This window comes from Equus caballus, chromosome 4, assembly GCF_041296265.1.
Source record: "Equus caballus isolate H_3958 breed thoroughbred chromosome 4, TB-T2T, whole genome shotgun sequence".
Classification (NCBI taxonomy): Eukaryota; Metazoa; Chordata; class Mammalia; order Perissodactyla; family Equidae; genus Equus; species Equus caballus.
In genome coordinates, this window is record NC_091687.1 from 110539608 (window position 1) to 110561974 (window position 22367).

Genomic DNA, 22367 nt, shown 5'->3' on the forward strand with positions numbered 1-22367 from the left:
CCAAGCCTGCAATACAGGAACTTTCTCTCACACTGCGTTTTGACGGAACACGACTCTCTACATTCTATTTAATTGCTTACTCCATTGTACTGGGGTTCTGCTGGTGCTGTTATATTTTGGGGGATACAATTTTGACAAACAGTTCCTTGAAATCTATGTTCTATAATGAGCCATACTATAAGATTCTAATATATTTCCACTGTAACCTCATAGATTTTTGTTTTCTAGTAATTTCTTAACAGATTGAATATGTTTTATAAATATCTTGCTGTTGCGGGGTATTTTCTATGTGTGTTATAATTTAGGGTACTTTTTTCTTTCTTGAAAATCTTGAAAATCAAGATAGGTAGCATAGGAATGATATTTTTTCTTTAAGGAACTAAAGAAATTTCTAGACACTTTTTCTCTGAGAGCTCCACCCTGGAACACTCAAAGCTTTAGCTGAGTTCCCCATGTCCTGCCTTTATTTGTATCTGCATGTGTAGGTCTGTATGCATGCCTCTACGCGTCCGTGTTTCTATCTGCCCATCTGCCTCCTGTCCTGAGGCCCCAGAGAACCCGAGGGTGCGCGAGCCACATCTGATGTTGTGGACTCCGCTTCCACTCACTGTCCGGAGGATGCAAAGCCTGATTTTCCAGGTGATGGATGGCCTTACAGACAAATGAGCTGATATTAAGTTAAATTTAATCACCACCTCCTTCACGCAGGGCAGATCCTGAAGAACGAACAAAAAAAGTGAACCCTTCTCAGCAAATACATGTTTAGGGCGAAGGGGCAGCACGAGGGATGCCCAGCGAGAACAAGGTCATTTCCTGCCTCTTCTCCTAGGTAATTTAGGGGCAATAAGTTTTTACAACTTTCATATTTCAATTTCATGTATCACATTCAATTTTTTTATTTATTTAGTTCCTCACTCCAGAAGCAAATAATCTGAGGAATTTAAAAAACCTATAAAGGTGAATTAAATTATAGGCAGAAAATCATAATAAGAACACACTTGTATCTAACAGGTTTATCTTTATTGTGATGATTTACTATCATTGTTAACTGCATTTTGGTACAAACCTATGCAATAAGCCATCGAGTTCACTTTAAGATTTAAAACTAGCTTGTTTAAGATTAGCTCATAGATTTATATCAAATTTTAAAACAGGCCACAAAATCACATCCAAGAATGGCTTTTTCTCATATTCCATTAAAATCTGAATTTTAAGATTGATACATAGTTTAAAAGTTTTTATTTAGATAAGGCTATTACATATATGAATAAATGTCAACCTAAGCAAGGAAATAGGTATAAAAAATATAACCAGCTATTGACTCTCTGTTGTTTAGGGCTTGTCTTAGTAAATAAAGTATTGATTGCTCCGTGTGGGGCTTCGGCTCGGTTCCCCGCTCCACTCCTCAGTGACATGGATTCACCGGTCTTGGCATATTCTTAGCAAACAGTAATCCACATAACAAAACATGAACGGTTCATTTCAGCCAATGTGGCCTTTTCTTTACGAGAACAGGTCCACAGAGGTCTTGCGTGGAGACCCAGAGAAACCATCTCATCAAAGTACAGTTAGAAACCATCCGCCTCAAACATGCTTTCTCGCCTCATTCTTTAATCAGCATTATAGCCTCTCCTTCTTCTCCAGGAATTTTTTTGACCTAGAATTCGGTTGCTTTTCATTGACTCTGAGAAACTTTTCTCTCACACCCTAGATGTTGCTTTGTTATTCTTGGCTTTTTGGTTTTGTTTTGTTTTTGGTCAATAAACGTCATTAAAAAGGCAGGAATGTGGTTGGGAGGGATGCTAAAACAAGCAGCGGCTCCATCTCATTATTGTTCATTAGCAAAGCGGCGCAACCTAACCATGACCCAGAGGGAAGCTTCGGAGGCCTTGCAGCCTCAAGTCTATCACCCCAAGGCAATTCTAATCAGTAACTTAGGGAGCTACAAACATTATATGAGTTTAACAAGTTTGATCAGGAAAAAATTTCTGCAATGAAAAAATATGTAAGTCATGAGATATCAAAAATCTTGTAAGAGACAAGACTATGCTTACTGGGAAGTGAGGAAAAACTAAAAAGTCATATTTAGCAAAACTTTAATAGAGATTCGCCATCAGAGGCAAGACGCATGGCTCCCTCCAGTCAGACCAAAAGCGTCAACAGCCATGAAAAACAGGCATCAGTGGAAGGAAGGCACATCTCACCAGGTCCATTCAGGCCGGAAACAGGAGCCCAGAGGAGCCCAGGTCCTCTCAGATTCTACGAGGGTCCTTAGGACTATGTTTGGGAGTGTGTGAGGATCACACCGCGCTGAGAGTGGGGAGAGGCCTGGTGTACACTCCGGATGCCACGGCTGTGGTGGGAACCGCGTGCCCGCATCTCCACCATGTTCCCGCGAAGAAATAATACCCCTGTTTGGTGCATTTACCAAGAAAGCCTAAGTTAGGAAGATGTTTATGACTTACTATTTGAAATGCTAAATTAATCTTAAATAGATAAGTTTACATAAAGATATAGGGACTCTGATTTAAATAAGTTTACTGTGCTGCTGAACAACGGTGCTACTTATCTTAAACCCTATTCGCAGTCTGTATCAGCCGAGGTGCAGGCTCATTGGGCTATAATATGCAGGATTTACGCTACTTAACAAGCTACAGACATACCAAAAAATCACACACCTTCCCAAATAAATGACATTAACGTTTTCCCAAATAAATGACATTAACGTAAAAATCTGACTTTTAATAAGAGTGGGGGTGGGAGAGGGAGGAAAATGGAAACCTTTTCCTCTTAATTTTGGTAAATTTTCCTAAATTTAAGAATCATTTCCTCCTGAAGAGTCAGTTGAGTGGTCTAAATACTGTGCTCTCTAGGCAATTATGAAACATACGGCAAATCGTTTTGGCTCTTTGGACGAAAAATTTTTATCATCCTACCCAGTAAATTCTCACTGACAACAAGGAGAATTTATTTTTTAAAACAAGTGTAGAATATGACCTGACATTTTAAATAATTAAAGTCAGATTCCACTGAATGTAAATTTAACAGGCAACAAAGTGTGCGAGGGTCAGATTGTTTCTACGCTCCGGGACTGAGTGTGGTCAAAAGGCAACTTCCCACAAGGTCCCACCGCCCCTTCCATCTCCAGACCTACAAAAACGCCCACACAGAAGGACGGGTTAGTCAGTAGTGAACTCTACACACCAAACGTTAGCTGAGGGTCTTTAAAAAACAGAAACACAACAGGAGAGCTGGTAGCAAAATAAAACATGGTCATCGGTGCCATCTTTTAAGAATACATGATGTAATAATAAATCAACATTCTAAATGATTTGAATTCAGAGGATGTGTGTAAGAAAGGTCAATATAGTTACTGGTCGCTATAAAAGCATTCAGTATTTTTTACGTATTCAATTATATTTCAGAGATTAAAATTTTTTTTAACTTAAGGTTTCTAGAAATTTAAATTTCATTCCTGACATAAAGTGAGTTTGTTCCTTTCACTGATAGCCATATATAACTCAGAAGACATAATCTGAAATTTGTGGCAATATATTTTCTTAATTTCATGGCCAATCAAGAATTTAAGAAATCAAATCAAGTTCTCATTGAACAGAACACTATACTTGTATATGTGCACAAAATATACAGCACACATTATTAAATCCTTATTTCATTTATGAAATGTCTTCACTTTTTTCCTATTACTGAATTAAATGCTCTACTGCTAAGCCTGTTTGTATCAAAACCCACAAAGGGAATTTGTTTTACGCACTCTGCAGCTTCACCTAGAGACAGAATCCGGTTCGTCACGATGCCCAACAACAGATATTCATACAATATCATACATGAAACAACGTGGTATAAGTCAGAGATGCGAGATTTCTTCCCAGGAGGAGACACGAGGACATGGATGCGGATGACGACCTCGGGCTGGGACTCCGCTCCCCTCTAACCAGCGGACCTCACTCCTAGAGCTCAGCGTGGGGAGCAGTTTCACACAGACCTGGAAAAACAAGTCAGAGAGCATGATACTGCATTTAAGACCAGCCCACAGGACACCTACTTTCTGCAAAAAGCACATTCTTGGCACGCACATTTTAAAAACTTTTTTATCATGGAAATTTTCAAAGATGCACAAAAGTAGAAAGGTTATAACCTCCTCCCCGGAATCCAAACCCGGCCTCAATACGCTCTGCTATTCTTGTCCCATCCTCCAGGATTTTTTCCTGGAGTATTTTAAAGCAGAGCCCAGGGACTGGCTCCTTTCCCATGGCCGTGAGAGCGTTTAAGGAATACTTTACCTACGGGCCCAGCACACTTGCCATTTCACCCAAGGAGCAGAGAGGCGACGAGATGCTCTCACACGAGCTACTTTGCCAGCTGGAGGCAGTTAATGCCAACCCTCGTTAGAAAGGCTATAGATTGTTTTAGTCATATGATTTATTTAAAATAGGAAATATGCTAGCCTTTGGAAGTAATTGCTTTGTATGTCAGAATTTAACACCCCGCACACTGTTGGAAAGTCTATACAAAAAGGTAGAAAATGCTTTTACTTTAAATGTGGGCTAAACATTTCCAGATACTTGATACCTTATTCCATAGGCTGCATTCAGAATGATCATGTTCAGACAAATTCATCAGTCTGATGTTTTTAAATGTTAGGATGTGGTATCAAAGTAGACGTGATATGCGTCCAGGATCTATTCATGTATTTATATTTATACCTTCACACACTCTGTCTAACGAATACCTCACAAACTAACAACATCCATTCATTCACGATCTAGAGTGACATGTCCTCCTTGAGTGGAACACAGTTATACTGTTGATCATGGCTTATATCTTATTAAGATTTTCAAACACCATTTTGACTTCAAGGCATTACAATGACAATCCGGAGAAACCTGGGTTATGCGCCACAAAACACTCCACCAGGAAAATCTAATGGACTCCCTTTTATTTTTTGCCTAGGAAAAGAAGAGCTTACATGGGAATACCCCCACCCCTGCTACTCTGTCCCACCCCAAGGACAGGGTGTGTCTGATAACTTTTATTCCATCCAGAGGACAAAGCTGAAGTGCGCCCTCAGCTCACCTGCAATCCTCCAGCCTTTCTCAGAGATGTTTTTTCACTCATTGAAAAGACGGGGCACAATGTTTACAAGAATCTCACTGATGCGTTATTTTAAAATCCAAACATAGTCATCGTAAATTTAACAGAAGATACGTTCCCTCCATTATTCCTATTTATTCGCTTGTGTGCAGGGGGTGAACGTGAGAATCTTAATATTTTAAAGAGTCATACACGTGCTAACTAACCAGATGGGGGACGCTCTCACAACGTAGACACCTATCAAAACACCACAATATATACTCTAAATATCTCACAATTTTATATGTCAATTATACCTCAACAAAGCTGGAATTTAAAAAAGTCTGTGAAAGTGCCCTCATCTGCTGTCATGTAGTTATTAAAAATAAAGTGAATGATCTACATTAAATAGAAAAAAAGCAAAATTCATATGTATATATATGCACACATACACATACCTATAAAATATAGAAAGGGACTAACTTTCCAATCAAACCTCTAGTTCTAAAAATATCTATTTTTAAAAAAATTATTTCTCTCTCTAAAAGCAATATGTGGACATTTTAACAGCCCTCAGTACAGCATCTTGCAGATCATATACACTGGGAAGGGTTATTGGTTAGTGCAGTTCCATAACCTCCAATACACAACACACACACACACACACACACACACACACACACAGTCATACCTCTAAAACATCACTTAAATCGCAGAGATCAATCATAGCAAAGTTACTGTCCAACGGAACGAGATAAAGTGTCACCTTTACAAAGCAGAGGATGAACGTCACACTTGCTCAGGAGACTGACTACGTTTGTGTTTTAGACCATGTCTGAGGGCATCTGGAGGTTTCGACCATGTGCAAGTCCCACCATTTACAGGGCTATCTGAAACCATCTTAATATGTTAAAACATCACTTCTCTGTTGCTGCAGGCATTAATGAGAATTTTTCTCATTGATGTGTTGCTTTAGCCTTTTCTGGCAATAATTTTTAAGTTTGATAAAACTCTCCACCTTGTTATGTGGTGTTAACTTCCTTTGACAATAGGGGGGTTTGGGGGCAGAAGTCTAGCCTCTTTTTTGGATTAACATATTCTCAGGTTTTAACTTATGAATGGTTCAGAACACCCATAAATATGTTTCACAGAGAAACACGACCTGAAGACACTCAGTCCGCTGCCCCGTGCAGCGGCACGTGGTGGCTGACTGCGTGGTGACCCTGCCTTCTCCACATCTCTGAGGTATTCATATCTATGTTTATAGCGTAAGCACTTAACCAGTGTTTAAAAAATCAAACGCTACTAAGAATTATCTAATCGTGTTTTATTATATACTAGTAACATTGTACATATCTTAGGTTTGTGCTTTATGCTTGTATTTTCTGGAAGTTAAGGTTAATTTTTACTTCCAATTATAAATATGCAGAAGAAATGAAAAGAGATAGCTGATATTATTGAAATTAAGTCAAATTGCTGCACCTGGGAAGAGAGCCTTCCCCCAGAATCTTCTTACTGGGGGCAATACTGCCGTCAAGAGCTGGTGAAGCCTCCCCAGTCCTTCCGCACTATTTGAGAACGTGGTCATGGAGCAAATTATTTGCATTTGCCATAGATGAGTATGACCAGTCCAAACCCTTTATGAGGAAAAAGTAGGAAGACAAATACTTCCAATATCATTCATCACATTTTGCCTTATATCTTAATGCATACATCTCCAAATTTGTTGAAAAACTTCAAAAGCACTTTCTTTGGGAAATTGCAGCTATGCACCTATTTATGTGAATTTCACAGATTACAACTTTACATATCCAAAACCAAGGGAAAAGCTCTCGGACTCCTGACCAGCCCTGACCACACTTCACTGAGCTCCTCTTCCCACTCCCACCAAACTGGAGTTGAAACAGAAAACAACCCGATTATCTGCTCAGACTAAGAAAACTTACTTCTTTCTTATAACTTTCCTCTTTAATAACTTGTTACGACATATTTATCTACAAATGTGCAGTAACTATTATTTTAAGGACTTTGGCACTAAATTTGATGCTGTGGATGCAGGTATATTAGACTTTTATTGTAAACAACTGCTAAATGCTAAATTTCTCAAGCTTCCACAATTGCATAATTGCAATTACTCCCCCAGCTTTAAATCATGGTCTACGTGTATATCATTCATTTTTTTTCAAAGATACCTGAAAAGAATGCACAATTTGTACTACATTACTGTAAATATATTAACAAGGCATCAAAATGATACAAGACTAGAGGTGTACGTTCAACCAAACAGATGGGAGGGTCAATGGTGGGAACATCCCCACTTTGTATACAATAAATCAAGTTCTGGCAGTTTTTTCTAGCTTCTGAGTTTGGGTGTATGTGTGTGTTTAAGAATATGAGTCAAGTATTATTTTCCACTCTCTGCCAGAAAAAAAATTTTGGGAAGTAAATATTCTGGGAAAGGAACTTGAAAAAAGAATATCCAGCACTCCTCCATAATAAACAAACAAAAAAGCTTTTAAAATTTCTTACTAAATAAAGATCCCACCTTCTGTTGGTGTAGTAACTAGGCAAGTCATAAAGACATTCTTCTCTCCTGGTCCAGGATGGAGAACCCAGTCTCTAAAAGTTCACAAAGAGTACTTTGTATCCATCCAATTCTGACAGAGCATGTGTGAATTTGTTTGAAACATGGCAGAAAGGAAGTGTAAGTAGTAAAGCCACCGAACTCTGTGGTCCTGTTTGTTTGTGTTCTCTCACATGGGCTCCTTTCTGATAGAGCCGAGAACCGTTGGCTGCAGGGAGACAGCCAGGCTCGGTTTGAAAAAAAGCTGCTACAATGCTGAGGAGAGGGGCGGGGGCGGGCGCGGGCGCATGTTACATCAGACACAGTACCTGATTTTTCACTGCACAGCTTGTCAGCGAGGTAGTGTGCCTCCTGGGCGATAAGTGAGAATATTTCATCTTCATACTCCTCTATTATAGTTTCGCACTGTAGAAATAGAATAACGACATATGTGGATAGATGTGCACTCACAGGGCATCTTGTTAGGAAGGACTTACCAAAATTTTATTAGCTGAAAACATAAAATCATGTTACCAAGGTGGTTCGTTTTTATTAGCCCTTTTGGTTTAAGGACATCTTTGCACTGGATTAACCCTCTTCCCAGAATGTTAATTGCATCATTTTCCTGGGACTTGACTAACTGATTAGTCGAGTTGAAAGACGAGGGTGAGGAAGGAAGAGGGTTCTTCATGTTTGTTTCTCTTCCTGAAATTGAAATGCAAGGAATAGGAAGAAATAGGTCTATTTACGGAGCTGAAACGTCCTAGTTTTTTGTTTCTGCTCTTTTGGAAGACTTTAAAGAACACAGCTCCTTGAAATGGTTAAACCAGTTTCTTTCAGACTTAACGTAATAATCCATTTTGTGGTTTTAAAACAGGGTCTGAAGAGTGAAAACAATTAAGCTTTCTCAGCAATCAAAACAAATGCATCTTCAATTTCACTGTGGATAACATGCTTGACAGTTACTCAGGCAAGTTTCTTTTCATACCATTTAGAGATCCATCCATAATTCACTTTGCTTCTCCCCCAAAATCTGACTTTTCAGAGAAGAAGGAGCTCAAATTACCCATGCATTTGAAAATCTTACATTCCAACTGGAGGCTGTGTCTGCGTTGGAGAACCACGAGGTTACAACTTTAGGAACTGTGAAGCTAGTGAAAGGCATTCACCAGAGACTTGTAAATCATTTCCTAAGTTCATCAAGCAAGACTCTAAAAATTTTAAATGGCACTTAAAAATATTTAAATTCCACTCTAAGGTGTTTATTTAAAACCTGTGAAATACAAGCATACTTACTCATTGCAATTCCTACTCCACAGTACTTTTAACCCTGAATTATTGCCTCTACTTTTTAATTAAAATGAAATCTTCCAAAGTCAGCTAAAGCCCTTATTTCAGGGTCTCGGCATGCCTGACATTTTGGCCAATGCATGAACTTAATACATTTTTTAAACAGCTTCTCCCATCACTTTGTCTGATTCTCCAGCGTTAAGTAAAGTGAAATATATTGCAGTACATTCTGCCAGGCACATCTTTGCAAGCCAGAGGCCAGCATTCATGTAAAATCAACATTATACTGGCAGGAAATCTGGCATTAAGCCAACTACCATACTTAAGCCTTTGTTTAACTTAGTTTGTGCTAAAATACTTGAATTAACTCAGGAAAATATTTCTTCCGTGAAGCCTTAGGGGGGAAAAAAAAAGATGATGCGCATCACCCCCCCCCCGTCCATCATTTGGCTATAAATACTGTAAAACGACATTTATTTTAATTCGTATTTTAACCTGGGAACCACAGCCCTGATTTCCTCGTGTGGGAACCTCCTTGGCCAGAGGACCGGGGGAGACTCCTCCCCACGGCCCCACAGGAGCAGAGCAACGTGCCACCTGTGTCTTAAAGTCACTGGGATTTGTAACAGCACTTTCTAGAAAACATCACTTAACTGTCTCCACTGAGAGAAATACCACAACCCCGAGGCGTCTCAAAAGGCAAGTTACTAAAACCAGGGTTAACACTGAAAAAGCAGCGGGACAACCAAGCAAATCGGTAACATTTTAATGTTCAAAGTCGTGAAACTCAGCAACAACGGGAACAAACGGCGGAAAAAAAAAAGAGTACCAAAGCTATGTTCCGGGGGCATAAGGTTCGTCTGCGGAGGAGGGAGCTTACCGCGAATTTCAAAGGTCTGTAAGCATCAGAATAAAAATAGAATTTTTTAAATTCTTTGTATATTTTGTCTCCTTTCCTTGGAGCGAATCTCTTGAACGTCTTCTTCTTGGTCACAGGGTCTTCTTCAAGCTTGTAGTCATTCATTCGCTCACACACTTTATCCAAGAGGTCTGTTAGGAATGCCTCCGACTGCGCCAAGGGGATCTGTTAGGAACAACACGCGGGGGAAACTGGTCACAATGTTAGCATCATTTAAAAGACCGTCCAGTGAACGCATACACCACCCCGACTAACGCGAATGTGTACCCACTTCCTAACACAAAATCCATTGAATTCTATTATTTACGTAAGTTAAGAAAAAAGTGCGTATGTTTGAAAGTGGACAGAAAAACATTCAAACTGGAAACTATGCTTATACGGATAATAATATTAAAAAGTCATTGAACATGCAGAATAAGGCATTAAGCACAGAAAATGGCTATTATTTGTCTACTTGCCAGAGGGAGAGAGAGAGAGGAGAGAGAGGAGACGAGGACAGAAAGAGGGAGAGGGCGAGCGAGAGAGGGGGAGACAGCGATGGAGCCAGAGGGAGCCCGCTCCTGTCTGGTCACAGCTCTCTCCCTCAGTTCAGGAGAAGTTAGGCAAAGCCAGAAGTCCTGCCCTCCTGGTGGCTTCTCTTCGCTGTCGGTCCTCTGCGCCGCAGCCGCCGAATGCCCATGGGTGCCGTGGAAGCGGGCAGAGAGAAAGACAGGCTGAGGGAGCTGCCCCCGTGCAGGCGCGGCTGCGCTGCCTTTGGAACAGCTGGTGCCCGTCTCCGTGCGCCCCTCTCCCTCCGGAATCCAGCGAGGATTCAGAGGACCCTTTGGCCACCACCTCCGCCCCGCGCAGGGGTCAAAGAGCACCCCTCGCCCTTGGTAACGGAGACAAAAACTTGGGGGCCGTCTAGACGGGTCAAGGTGCAGGATGCCGCGTCCCCGCAGCTCCTTCCGGAAGGGGGCGGGGACCCTCCAAGGGCGCCGCGGACGCGCTGGCCCGGGCCTTTGCGGGCTTTTTCCCTCTCCACCCTCTGCTGATCAAAGTAGGAAGTTTGCATGACAACCATGGTGAAAGGGGCTGAATCACAAATGAACTCGATTTCTGCGATGTTGCTATATCCAGCCTCCATTGTCCCCTTTCAGACGCAGTGTGAACCCTTCCGGTGCCAACGACCGGGCTGCATTCACATGCGCGCTCCGGGCGCACAAAGGGTCTGGGCGCCTCGCCGCCATCTGGCCCCAAACCCAGCGGCCCGGCTGCAGGGTTCACAGGACAGCGCGGAGCTGCGCGGCGTGCTCGGTGTCTCCAAAGCTAGCTTCCAGCAAAAACCACTCCAGCATCACCACCATCATCCCCCAGTTCAGTAAGGAATCAACTTTGTGAAAAGATATGTTTAAAGAAACGTGGGAAGAAGAAAGAGCGAAAGAAGCACACCGCTGACTAACTTTCCCCTGGCCCACCACGTACAGCGGCAATGTCCCCCCCCCCCCCGCCCACCCCCCCCCCCCCCGACGGTTTTGAATTGCTTTCAAGGCCCTTGCATGCCACTCTGCAGCTAAATCGTTCATTAAACCGGAATATACCACCACGTTTATTTACTCACTAAAATATCGTTTTTAAAAAACTCGAATGTTTTAGTTTTTAAAAATGTCTACAATCAAAAGACCCTAAAGTAAGTGGCTTAAAGTACACGTTGCAAGCACAGGCTGCGTTATCTTTATGCCTTTCAAGCATCGGCAGGGGTAAAGAACAAAACACAAAAAATCGCTCCACGAACAAAACTGAAAATCTGTTTTATGAACTTACAGAGACTAAAGAGTAAATATGTCCTGGGACTGAGAAGTTGTAAAACAGAAAGACAAATTCTTAAATTACAATCAATCCAGGCAGATTATTAACACAATGTTTTTTTCCTGTCGTGCCTGAGCTTTAAGTATATCTTCTTATCTGATACATATGAAATATATCGTGGTACTTTCTGGATATCAGCAGAGCAGCATTTTTCTTCAACGTGAAAAGTAGACTCTTGCATTTAAAAAACCTAACTGTAATTCAAGAAACATTTCTCTCTCCCCTTCGGGGCCCCCCTCCATCCCCAATCGCAAAAGTAAACACTTGGGGGTGGGGGGCAAGGGTCTGAGGCCGGAAGAGGCTTTGTGAACACTGACCCTGTCCTGATACATCTCAGTATCTGACGTCCAGTTGAGGTCACTCTCGAAACTGCTCTTTACAATTGGCCCAACGTTCTGCGCTGAGTGCAAAAATGACTGAGCGTGTAAGTTTTCGGCAAAAGCACGGTGTTAATAGTGAAAGGCCTTCCCCAGCTAACCTTTGAGAACCATTTTATTTATTTCCTGGGTTGGCGCTTTTTAAAAACAACCCCACATTAAAAATTTCCACCAAACAGGATTGTTTTTATTTTGAAAGCGTAATTTTACGTGTTCGAATATATTAGTATTGTGCCTATTTGAACACAGATATGTCTTATCAAGGGATCAACACGTGAATTTTGTGAGTCTGTGAAGGATGATTGGCTTTTTGATGTAATTAGCTGGCTCTTAGGAGTAAACATCCTTTAGGAGTAGAAAATGTTTCTGACACATGGCTCAGGAAATGCTGCATTACAGTCTCCAGTAAAAACAGCAGAGGAAGAAGACGAGTGTGAAACTAGTAGAGTTCGTTTCACAGAAGATTAAAAAATAAAAATAAAAAAGATCTTAAAAATCCCAATCAAAGCATCGGATTTTGTGAGAAAATATTTAAGAAAAAGATGCTATGTGTTGCAGCCCTTTATACATTTATCAAAACACACATGGTTAGAGTTTAAGATGACTCCACTCAGCTGAACTGCCTTCAGTAAATTTCAAGACTGTTCATAGAATAATCGAGGCTTTTTCTCCCCTCAAAGTGTTTTGATTATAAGAGTGCAATAAGCATTGGGACAAGTGGAATAAAACCAAGTCTTTCTTTCTATACTATGAAGATTTTGAATAGTACTTGTCAATAAAGCAACTCCTATTGTCATTGAGGGGAGCCTTGCCTCCGCCCTGGAAGGACTGTCTCAGAGACACTAACCTCATTAAAATATGAATGGAAAGGCCGCCATCATTGTATCGGAGAAACCCCAGTCCCCGGCAGTGTCTTATCAGCCGTTACTTTTACACATGGACTCATTTCGTATAAGTTATAAATATAAAAAGGATCTGTTACAATTTCCCTGCTATGTTGGAACACCCTGATCAGAGGAAATCCTAACTTTTCCCATTTTGAAACCTACCTACAACTCCACATCATATTTAGTGTATGTAGTGTCTATTATTTCTTTTCCCGTTAGGCGTCTTCTGACCATGTGCTTGTTATGTGAGCAATGAAACGGGGGTGGGAGGAAGGACTCATGCCCCAACTTTAAAGCAGAAAAAAGTAGTTGAAGGTTTTGGCTTTGGTTTCTCTAGGAAACTAGAGTTAGGGATTTATTCCAGACCACTCTGACAACACTTTAATAACAGTCAATTACAGGGCGCTTCCCATGTTCGTTCATTACTGTGTCTCTGTTAATCATGTAGCAAATTTCTTGCTTGACAGCCATCAGAATCAGGCAGGAATACAATTATGTTCCAGTGTGCAGTTGGACCTGGAAACTGTTGCTGGGGTCTATCTTTTTCATAACAGTCTGGCAATCTCAGATAAATCTCACTTATCTTTATTGTTACTTTAGAGTGTCCTTCTGATATGAAACCAGTGCTTTACTTAGTGACTGATAATTTCACGTTGTTGCAGAGATTTTCCTTCTAGAGGTTTAGCTAATGGAGAAATTTTAATTGCATTGTAGCAAATATTGCATCTAGTTTAATCATTAACTTTTATCCATAAAAATACTGAAATCACTTCTGATATTAGTTAAAAGTCAATATTTAGAAGTGAAAATTCAGACCTCCTTTGCTCTAGGCTACAGCAGAGGAAGTATGAATTCAGCAACTCTTGTAAGTTGATGAGATACATAATTAGCTTTTATGTTAATTGACTGATATGAGTTTGTTGTATGACACTTCTTCATATAATATGCAAATAGCATTGACTGTTTAGTTTTATTAGACAATATAATTAGAAATCTACAGGAGCTCTTTTTGATGAGGAATAATAAAGGTTGATAAATTTCTGTATATCAGGAAAAATGAATTTCATCTAGATTGATCAATAAGATTTTAAGTAGCCTTGGTTTAGAGAGCCAAAGCCAGCCAACATATAACAGAATTAATATTAGTTTTTCCAGTTACTATAAATTTGACATTAAAACAGGTAAATTTGTGAAATCAACAAAACTTTGGGGACAAAAATACAAAGATTTCAGCACAATTTACCACAATGACACGGTAAATTTATGAAAATAACATCAAAATTTTACCTCCTTTAATTTGAATAATAGAAAAAAGTCATTTTTATCATTTAAAATATTTTGCAATTGTTTCCTGTTCTTATTCATGGACAATTATGTCGATAACAAAGTATATGCTCAGGTTGTGAGAAAAATAGAAATAATAAAACCAGAACAATGTGATTTGTGTGAGAAATTTTCCCAGAATTTAAAACTATTAAAGTTTCTATCACATTTTTCATTCTGGAGCCTATTTTCAACTTCACAGTGACAAAACAGCATTAGAGAAAAGTTGCATAATGGGTCGCCATTAATGAACTCCAAATGGGGGTCATCTAACTCAATTTGACTTTTTCTGAAAGTTAAAGAAACATACTTTACTTTCGTTTTTAAAAACTAAATTGGCCTGGTCGTTTTGCTTCCCATTTTAAAAAGTATCCTGCTGGCCTTCAAAAAAACTTTAATTTTCAAACATTTTAAGTACAATGAAAAGAAATGTAACTACCCATGTGAACAATGTTACAATTTTTCAACCTTTGTTAAAATTCACGCCAAGCCACGACTTCGTGCCCCCTTCCTCTGTGTGTTTCCGAGCCTTGCCCTCCGCTGGCATACCCTGAAAGCACTGTGCAGATTAAGAAAAAATGTACTAGGAAAAGTGAGAGTGCTTAAAAGGGCAGAGGCAACCCTGGGGAACCACTAACAGAGCACAAGGTGAGTGTGTCTGTTCATACAACAAACATTTATCACACTCCATCAGCACGTCAGCCCAGCACACCTCCCTGAGTCACACTGTTCAGAAGGGACTCTTCTGTGATTTTGAATGAAAATTAAAGTAAAATATTTGAAAAAGACCTGCCTCGTAGAGGTCCAGTAAATATTAATTGAGGATAATATGAGTCCTTGTCTAGCAACTGAATAAAGATCACAGAAATATAATACGTGTCCTTACTTTACAATCTTCTGCCCCCCAAAGTCTGCACGTCTTTCACCATTTTGTTGTTGGAAACATAATGGTAGATGAGTGGTTCCCTCTGCAAAACATTTTTCCCAAATAGAAAAGGTGAAAAGTCACGTTTTTGGACTCTGTTGTTGCATTTCCCAGCTTTTGTCATCTGTATACTTGTGGGCAAATGGTGAGATTTTCTTAGAAAGGGTTAGCAGTCTCAGAGGAAAGAGACGATGAATTGGATGAGATGTTAAGAAACTCTGGGTATTCCATCTCCACAGATGTGGAAACACACACACAGGCATGTACTCACACGTGTATGTGCACACGCATGCACACTCTCACATGCATGCATGCACACACACACACACGCACGCACACCCCCAGCTCACATACATGGGTGCGGATTATGCAGAAGGGGCCACCTGGTCTCGTAGCTGACAAGCAACCAAGAAAACTTCGCACAGCTCCAGGGTGAGACCCGAGGCAGCTGAAAGTATGAAAGATGAGGCAGCCCCTCATCGCTTGCTCACAAGGCCAGCCGCAGGGGCACCGGGTCACACCTCAGGAGAGGTGCACACTTCCTGCCCAGCCGCCACGCCCTCGTCCTGGGCTTGGCCCCAAGCTCCCAGGACCCTTGCACATCCTCAAAACAGGCCTGGGTGATTTGAAGGCAAGGCTGCCCTCCCTCTGGGCCACCAGGGCTGAGTCTGAGGACACACTGGGAGTAGGAGCAGGGTGTCAGCTGCACCTGCATGAGGTGTCCGCACTCATCCACAGGGCGCCTTTCTCCGGACTGCCAGGTCCTGGGCAGGATGGAGACTGAGCCCGAGGAGTCAGCTGGGGCCCTGGGGACAGCCCCTGATTTCCTCCAGGTGCAGCCTTTCCAGGCAGGTTTGCATCGGTTCCGAACGGCAGAAAAGAAAGGATGCTCCTGCGGGGCAAAGCGAGTGCCAGAGGCAGGTGGCTGAGGCTCTCCTCCAGGATGCCCATTCCCTCCTCCCCAGGCCAGTGCCAGCTTTCTGTAAGAACATTTCATGGGAGAAAATAATGTAGTTACTTGATTTTTTTAAAAAAATCCAACAGGAACCAAAGGGTAGAATAAAAGGTAAGGCTGCCACCCCAGACTGCTGCCCCAGAGGTAGTCCAAGTGCGTGTCTCTGCATGTGTGAATGCACGTGTGTGTCCGTGTGCCAGCGTGTACGCATGCGTGTCCATGAGTGTGCATGCACACGAGCATGTATGTCTGTATATGTGATGTGCCCACACGCATGTGTGTCAGGTTTGCGCTCATGTGCACGTTATGTCTGTCTGTGTATGTACATGTGTGTGTCTGTATGTGTTTGTGAGCATTCTCCTCTTTTTACACAGAGTAGAGCACAGCACACACACAATCCAGGACTTTTTCTTTCTTACTCGGGGTTGAGACGGCTCAGTCCACATCCAGCAGCCTGAGGACCGTCTGCTGGCCGGTTGCTGAAGGAAGGCATGCTTACTGTGGAGAACCTGTTCCCACAGGAGAAAGATTCAAAGCAGCCGTCCCCCCCCCCGCCCCCCGCCGCGAGGGCAGTGTCAAAGGAGGCGCTCCCAACCGTCGTGAGCTATGGCAGAATCTCTCTGGAATATTGGTTCCAAATCAGTGTTTCGAAAATCTTACCTTTTTCTATCCCAAAACAATCATTTTGAGTGGGATAGGGCCAGCATTTTCAACCCTGTTTCCCAGGCGAGGAGCCGGGTGTGAAGCACATGGCCGTGATGGGGCCGGTAACGTGCTGTCACGCCGAGGCCACCGTCCCGGCCCGAGTCTTCCCTCGGTGGCGGTTAGAAACAAGACCATTCTCTCCACGTCCTCCCCACTCCTGGACACGAGGCCTCAGCAGCACAGACAAGGGAGCCGAGCCCTGGAGACCCCACAGTCAACCCCTCACTTGTCAGCTGGGGACACTGAGGCACGGAGAGGAGCTTGCCCATGCATCAGGGGGCAGAGCCAGCGTTGGAACCTGGCTGTGAGATTATCTGCTAGTCCTCAGACATCCTCTTCCCTAGAAACTTCAGCCACAGCTGCTGCATGCCAGGCCGCCCACCAGTGACCAGGTAGGACCACTCTTGTAGGCTGAATGGTGTCCCCCAAAATTCATATGTTGAACCCTAACCCCCAGCCCCTCAGAATGTGACCTTATGTGGTGACAGGGCCTTTAAAGAGGTAATTAAAGGAAAATGAAGCCAGATGGGTGGGCCCTGACCCAGTGTGACTAGTGTCCTCATAAGAAGAGAGGAGGACACACACACACAGATGGACGACCGTGTGAGGACACAGGAGACCAGGGCCGTTCCAAGTTGAGGGGACAGGCCTCCAGACCCGCGAGACACTCAGCTTCTGCTGATTCAGCCACACAGTCTGCGGCACCACGTTCTGACAGCCGAGCTCCCGGCAGTCACAGACCATGATGTCCCCAGCCTGAAGCCCTGCCGCCTACAACCCACGCCCACCAAAGGCAATGTTTACAAAGAGGTGACTGGGGGCTGCCAGAGAGCCCAAATGTCACGAGGAGACACCGGCAAGGCTGACCCACAAACCCTGAACACCACCAGGAGCACGCCGGCAGGCCCCATGCGTGCGTGTGTGTGATGACCCCGTCTCCTCCCAGGCTCGGGGCGCCTCCCTGAGCAGGGAGCACCGCCCAGGGCCGCCCAACACCTGCATTCTAGGCCAGCGCCACCCACAGCCTGTGTGGCCCGGGTCAGCCGCTGGCCTGCCTGTCCTTCCAGAGTCCTCGCCTGGAAAACAGGGACAAACAACGCCTCTTCTCGTGAATCTGATCATGTCAAGTAACCGATAGGAAAATTCTTCCAAGGTTTAACAAATAAACGTAAAGTGTGATTGTTACTTTCCCTCTGATGGACACTAAAAGTTTTAGATTGTGAGTGCCTTTAAAGTGACGCAGATTTAAGCAGCATAGACTGCTTTCCATACCCTCCTTTCCGACGAGCTCGAGGGAGGGGCGACCTCGACAGCAGAGTGCGGGAGAGTCTGCTTGTGAAGCTTCAGTGCCGCCCCTCTCCCCTGCCCACCGTCCCAGACCTGAGAGCTGCCAGGAGGGCCACTTAGACCCACGGCCCCCATGTGTGCGACCAAGGACCAGCAGCACTGGCATCCCAGAACCCTGCCCTGCCCAGACCTCCTGCGTCAGATGGGTGTTGACGAGGCCCCGGGCACGTGTGCACAGGGAAGTGTGAGCGGCCCTGCTCAGAATCTTGATGACGGAGATGTGATCGTGATGGCGAGGACAGGGGCCAGCTACTGGAGCTGACCTTTTTATTTTCTGCTTCTGGGCTCTGTCTGGAAAGAGCATGCCAGTAGAGACTGGAGGAAGGACCATTTAGCACAAAGAGATACCAACTCAAAGGCTGGTCCTTTGAAACTCAGTGTGGGATGGTCTGGAAAAGATGCCTCCACCCGCAGACCCAGACAGCACCTCCGGGAGAGCCAAATGCTCCCACTCTCTAGACGAGGGCTCAGTTTAGTGAGACACCATGTCGCTGCTTAGAAAACACATTTCCAGCCCATCGATTTTTTTATGGATACTCAGAGACAACTGAGAGCAGCAGAGAAGGACGTGGAAGGCGATCACGGCAGTTCCTTGGCACCTATCTTACGAGGAAGGTCTTTATTAATATAACATTTTTTCAAAAATGTTTAGCTCCTTCTCCGTGGCATTATTTCCCTCTCATGCATCTCTGGCCTTCGCTCTGTTCCCCGGAGCCCACACCAGGAAGCAGCGGGCCTGAAGGTTGCCTTTGCTGGGTTAGTCGAGGGCTGGGAGGGGTCCTCCGGGACCGCACATTCCTTCTGCTCCAGAGCCCACAGGCATGAGGCACTCTAGAGCAAGAATGACGGGAAGAGAAAAGGGTAGCGCTTTCTCTGATGTCCCAAATTCAGGTCCCCCAATGCAACTTTAGAAATGGCTTTAACACCTAACATTTAAGATGCTGTGTCTCCTCCTGGCCCAGAAGTTTCTTTGTCTCAGAAACCCCCAGTTGTGACCCAGTCCCTCATGGGGGTATGACCAGACTCGTAAACACTTCAGGTGCAAAGGAGGCAGGTCCTTCGTAAACTCTTGAAGTGGTTGAGGAGATCAGCCCAGGGGCCAGAGAAGGGTCACCTGTGTCTGTGCATTCCTAATGACTGTCGGGCTCCAGTTCTGCATGGCCCATCCCAGCCCCAAAAGAACGGGCGCAGAATGTCAGGAAGGGTTAAGACCAAACCCAACCTATGTCTGTAGCAGAGAAAAAGACGCTATTAGTAAATCAACTTGGCTCTCGCTAAAGAAAATGTTTTTGTTTTGTTGTTTAGTTTTCTTCTGTTAGGGCCACTAGTGACCATGAGTCCTCATAAATCAACATGCTCACAAGCTAAGCGTTCCACAAAGTGCTGTGTTCATTCAAGCACCAGGACTCAAATGCAAGGGGAAAATCTAGCATCCTGACAACCGTTCTCCGGGCCTCTCCAGCCTCCATCCACATGTCTCCAGTCGTGTGCCCTCCGCTCCACACAGCCCAGACCCCTGGCCTTTTCTGCATCACACCGTCACCACGGCCACACAGCCTTCAATGGCAGCAGGGTGTGCCAGGAGAATTTATAGCCCGTCTCGCAGCTCCCTGACTTTGGGACATCGAGGGTGTTGCCAACATTTTAAAAATTATAAATAACTGCACTCTGAACATTTTCCTCTCCTGTTGGGTTATTTTCTCAGGACATGTTCCTAAATGTGGGATAGCTAAGTCGTTCTTGACAGACATGCCCGTGTGTTTGTCTTACATGCTGATATTTCTGGTGGGGGCACAAAACCTTCTCAGGCTAACTAAGGGACATCTATGAGGACAAATCGCAAACCAAATGACTGTGCATTTCTTCAATGGTTTCCATAGAGAAGAACGACTGCCACCAGGCTGCCATGTACTGGGGTTCCCGGAAACCGTGGGTCGTGGTTTCTCCTCTTGGTTCCGAGTCAAGAGCTCTGGCAGTGGCCACTGGCTTCTCCTCAGTCCTTCACATTGCTTCTTATCACTTTGGCCGCCACTAAGGGTTTTTAAAGCAGACAGATGTGAAATCATTTGCTCCATTTGGATTGAATTATTTTTCCACTATTTAAAAATTAATAATCCCAAGAGATCACAGTAAATCGCTTCCTCCCTGATGCTCTGCGCCTTTGGATAAACATCGTCTTTCTGCCGGTGAACACCCCGACCTTGAAAGAGGATTACATTTCTGGATTCAGCATAAGAAAACGCCCCCTAAAGACCCTGAAGAGAAGAAATCTAGGTCCACCCCTCTTCCAGGTGCCAGGACCCCTGGCGGTGGGTGGAATGAGCCTTCCAGGGATGTTGCTGGCTGCGCTCCACAGCTGCAGAGGCTCTTCCCTGAGCGCTGCGCTGGGGACAGATGGACACCAGAACAAGGGGTCCTTTCTAATGGGCAACAGGGTCCCTGCACACGCGGGAGACCCAAGAATGGTGGGTGGAGAAACATGGACAGTAGAGACAGTCTAGCACGAGTCACAGAGCTAAATGGTGAAATGCAAGGACTTCCACTGTTTACGGAGCACCTACTGTGCTAGGTATCGTGCAGGACATGAGGGACAGCAGTGGACAGAACTAAGGTGGTCCCTGTCCTCCCAGAATGTGTGGTCCAGCCCCCATGAAATCTCCCAGGGAGCATGCTGGCCCTGGGAAGAGCCCTCCCTTGGTGCCGGCGTCCCCCTGGCCACCACCTGTTTATGTACAGCTTGTGAGCTAAGCCTGGTTTTTATGTCTATAAATGGCTGAAAAAGTTAAAAGAAGAAGAATATTTTGTGATGCATGAAGATGATATGAAATTCAAATTTCAGTGTCCATGAGAAAGCTCCCTGGGACACAGCCACGTCTGTCTGTGCATATACTGTCCATGGCTGCTTTGCAGCTATGGCGGCAGAGTGGCGTAGGGACAACAGGGCCCACAGAGCCTAAAATATTGACTGTCGGGCTCTTTCTAGAAGACACTTGACCAGCCCTACTGTTGGGCCAAGCCCCTTTGCCCAGTGGTCTCGTGCCTGCTGTTCCATCCTCCAACTCCAGCCTGGCCCCTGCCTGCTGGTATGGCGTGGACCCAGCACGACGCTCCTATCCCCATCAGCATCGTTCTTCCCTTCTCTGGAGGCCACCAGTGCTGCTCTCCCAGAGGATATGACAACGGTTCTTCTAAATGTCTTTAACACACACTTGAAGGTGTACACACACGCACACACACATGCATGTGTCACACATGTGCACACACACGCAGTGAGAGAGCCACACTGCCCCAAGTGGAGAAGAAGGCTGCTTTCGCCCAGGCCCTGCCCTTTGCACCTGTCGGCACACTGGGCGACCACAGCAGCTCTCACCGAGGACGCCCTCCAGGCCGGGCCCCACAAGTGGAACTTCACACACGTGGCTTGGTCCACCTCCCCCCCACATCCTGGTGAGGTGGGCGTTGTTATCTTGTGTTGTAGGCCAGGAAACCAAGGCCTCGAGAAACTCCCACAGCAGCTTAGGGGAGCCCGGGGTGTGACAGATGCCCAAGGCCTGCACGTCCCCACGGCATCACATGGCCGGCTCCGTGGCAGACACCTGATAAATGTCTACGCCCTCCATTTCCTCTTGGCCTTGCTCCTGGCCTTCTGCCTGGGGCCTCTCTCGTTGAAACCCCCTCTGTCCCATCTGCGAGGCCCACGGTGGCGCATGATGACGATGCCAGCATACAGCCCCTGCGAGGGCTCCGCATCCCTGCTCCAGTCCTGCTCCAGGCTGGTCTCTTGTCCAAGGTCACAAAACTGGTCTGCGTGTCTGCTGAAGCCAGGAGACAACCCAGGTCTAAGTGATGCCATGGCCCTTCTCTGAGTGGCTGGGGCCCGCGGGGGTAACTCCTGCCCTGTCTTCGCAGAGTGTGCCTACGTGTCTGTGCAGCCCTCCCGGGAGCTCTCTGCACGCGTCTACACTGCCCTGCATGCTCCCCCACCTGCCCCAGACAGCCACCTGTCCCCTCTACCACTAAGGAGGTGCCTCCAGAGCCACTGTTTCTAGAACACTTATTGCCATGGACTCAGTCTCCCTTCGCGGTGCTCTTTCTCCAAGACAATCAGTGCGTTGTTTTCCTTCCAAAGGTTCC

At 44.7% G+C, this 22367-nt stretch overlaps 1 protein-coding gene across 2 annotated transcripts in view; it reads right to left on the bottom strand.

Annotated features, from left to right (window-relative positions):
- Positions 1-998: 998 nt before the first annotated feature.
- The window catches only part of CNPY1 (canopy FGF signaling regulator 1), a 66486-nt gene continuing 45117 nt past the window's right edge, over positions 999-22367 (bottom strand). The window contains exons 3-6 of one of the 2 annotated variants that reach the window (XR_011438299.1): positions 9828-10031; positions 7987-8083; positions 3776-4006; positions 999-2411 (exon numbers count right to left, since the gene is read on the bottom strand). Coding sequence is in view for 1 of the 2 variants with exons in the window: in XM_005609552.4 (XP_005609609.2) it covers positions 3972-4006; positions 7987-8083; positions 9828-10031 (336 nt within the window). In the remaining variant the exon portion in view is untranslated. Of the gene's footprint in view, positions 4007-7986; positions 8084-9827; positions 10032-22367 lie in introns of both variants that reach the window. The other variant, XM_005609552.4, reaches the window with a different exon arrangement.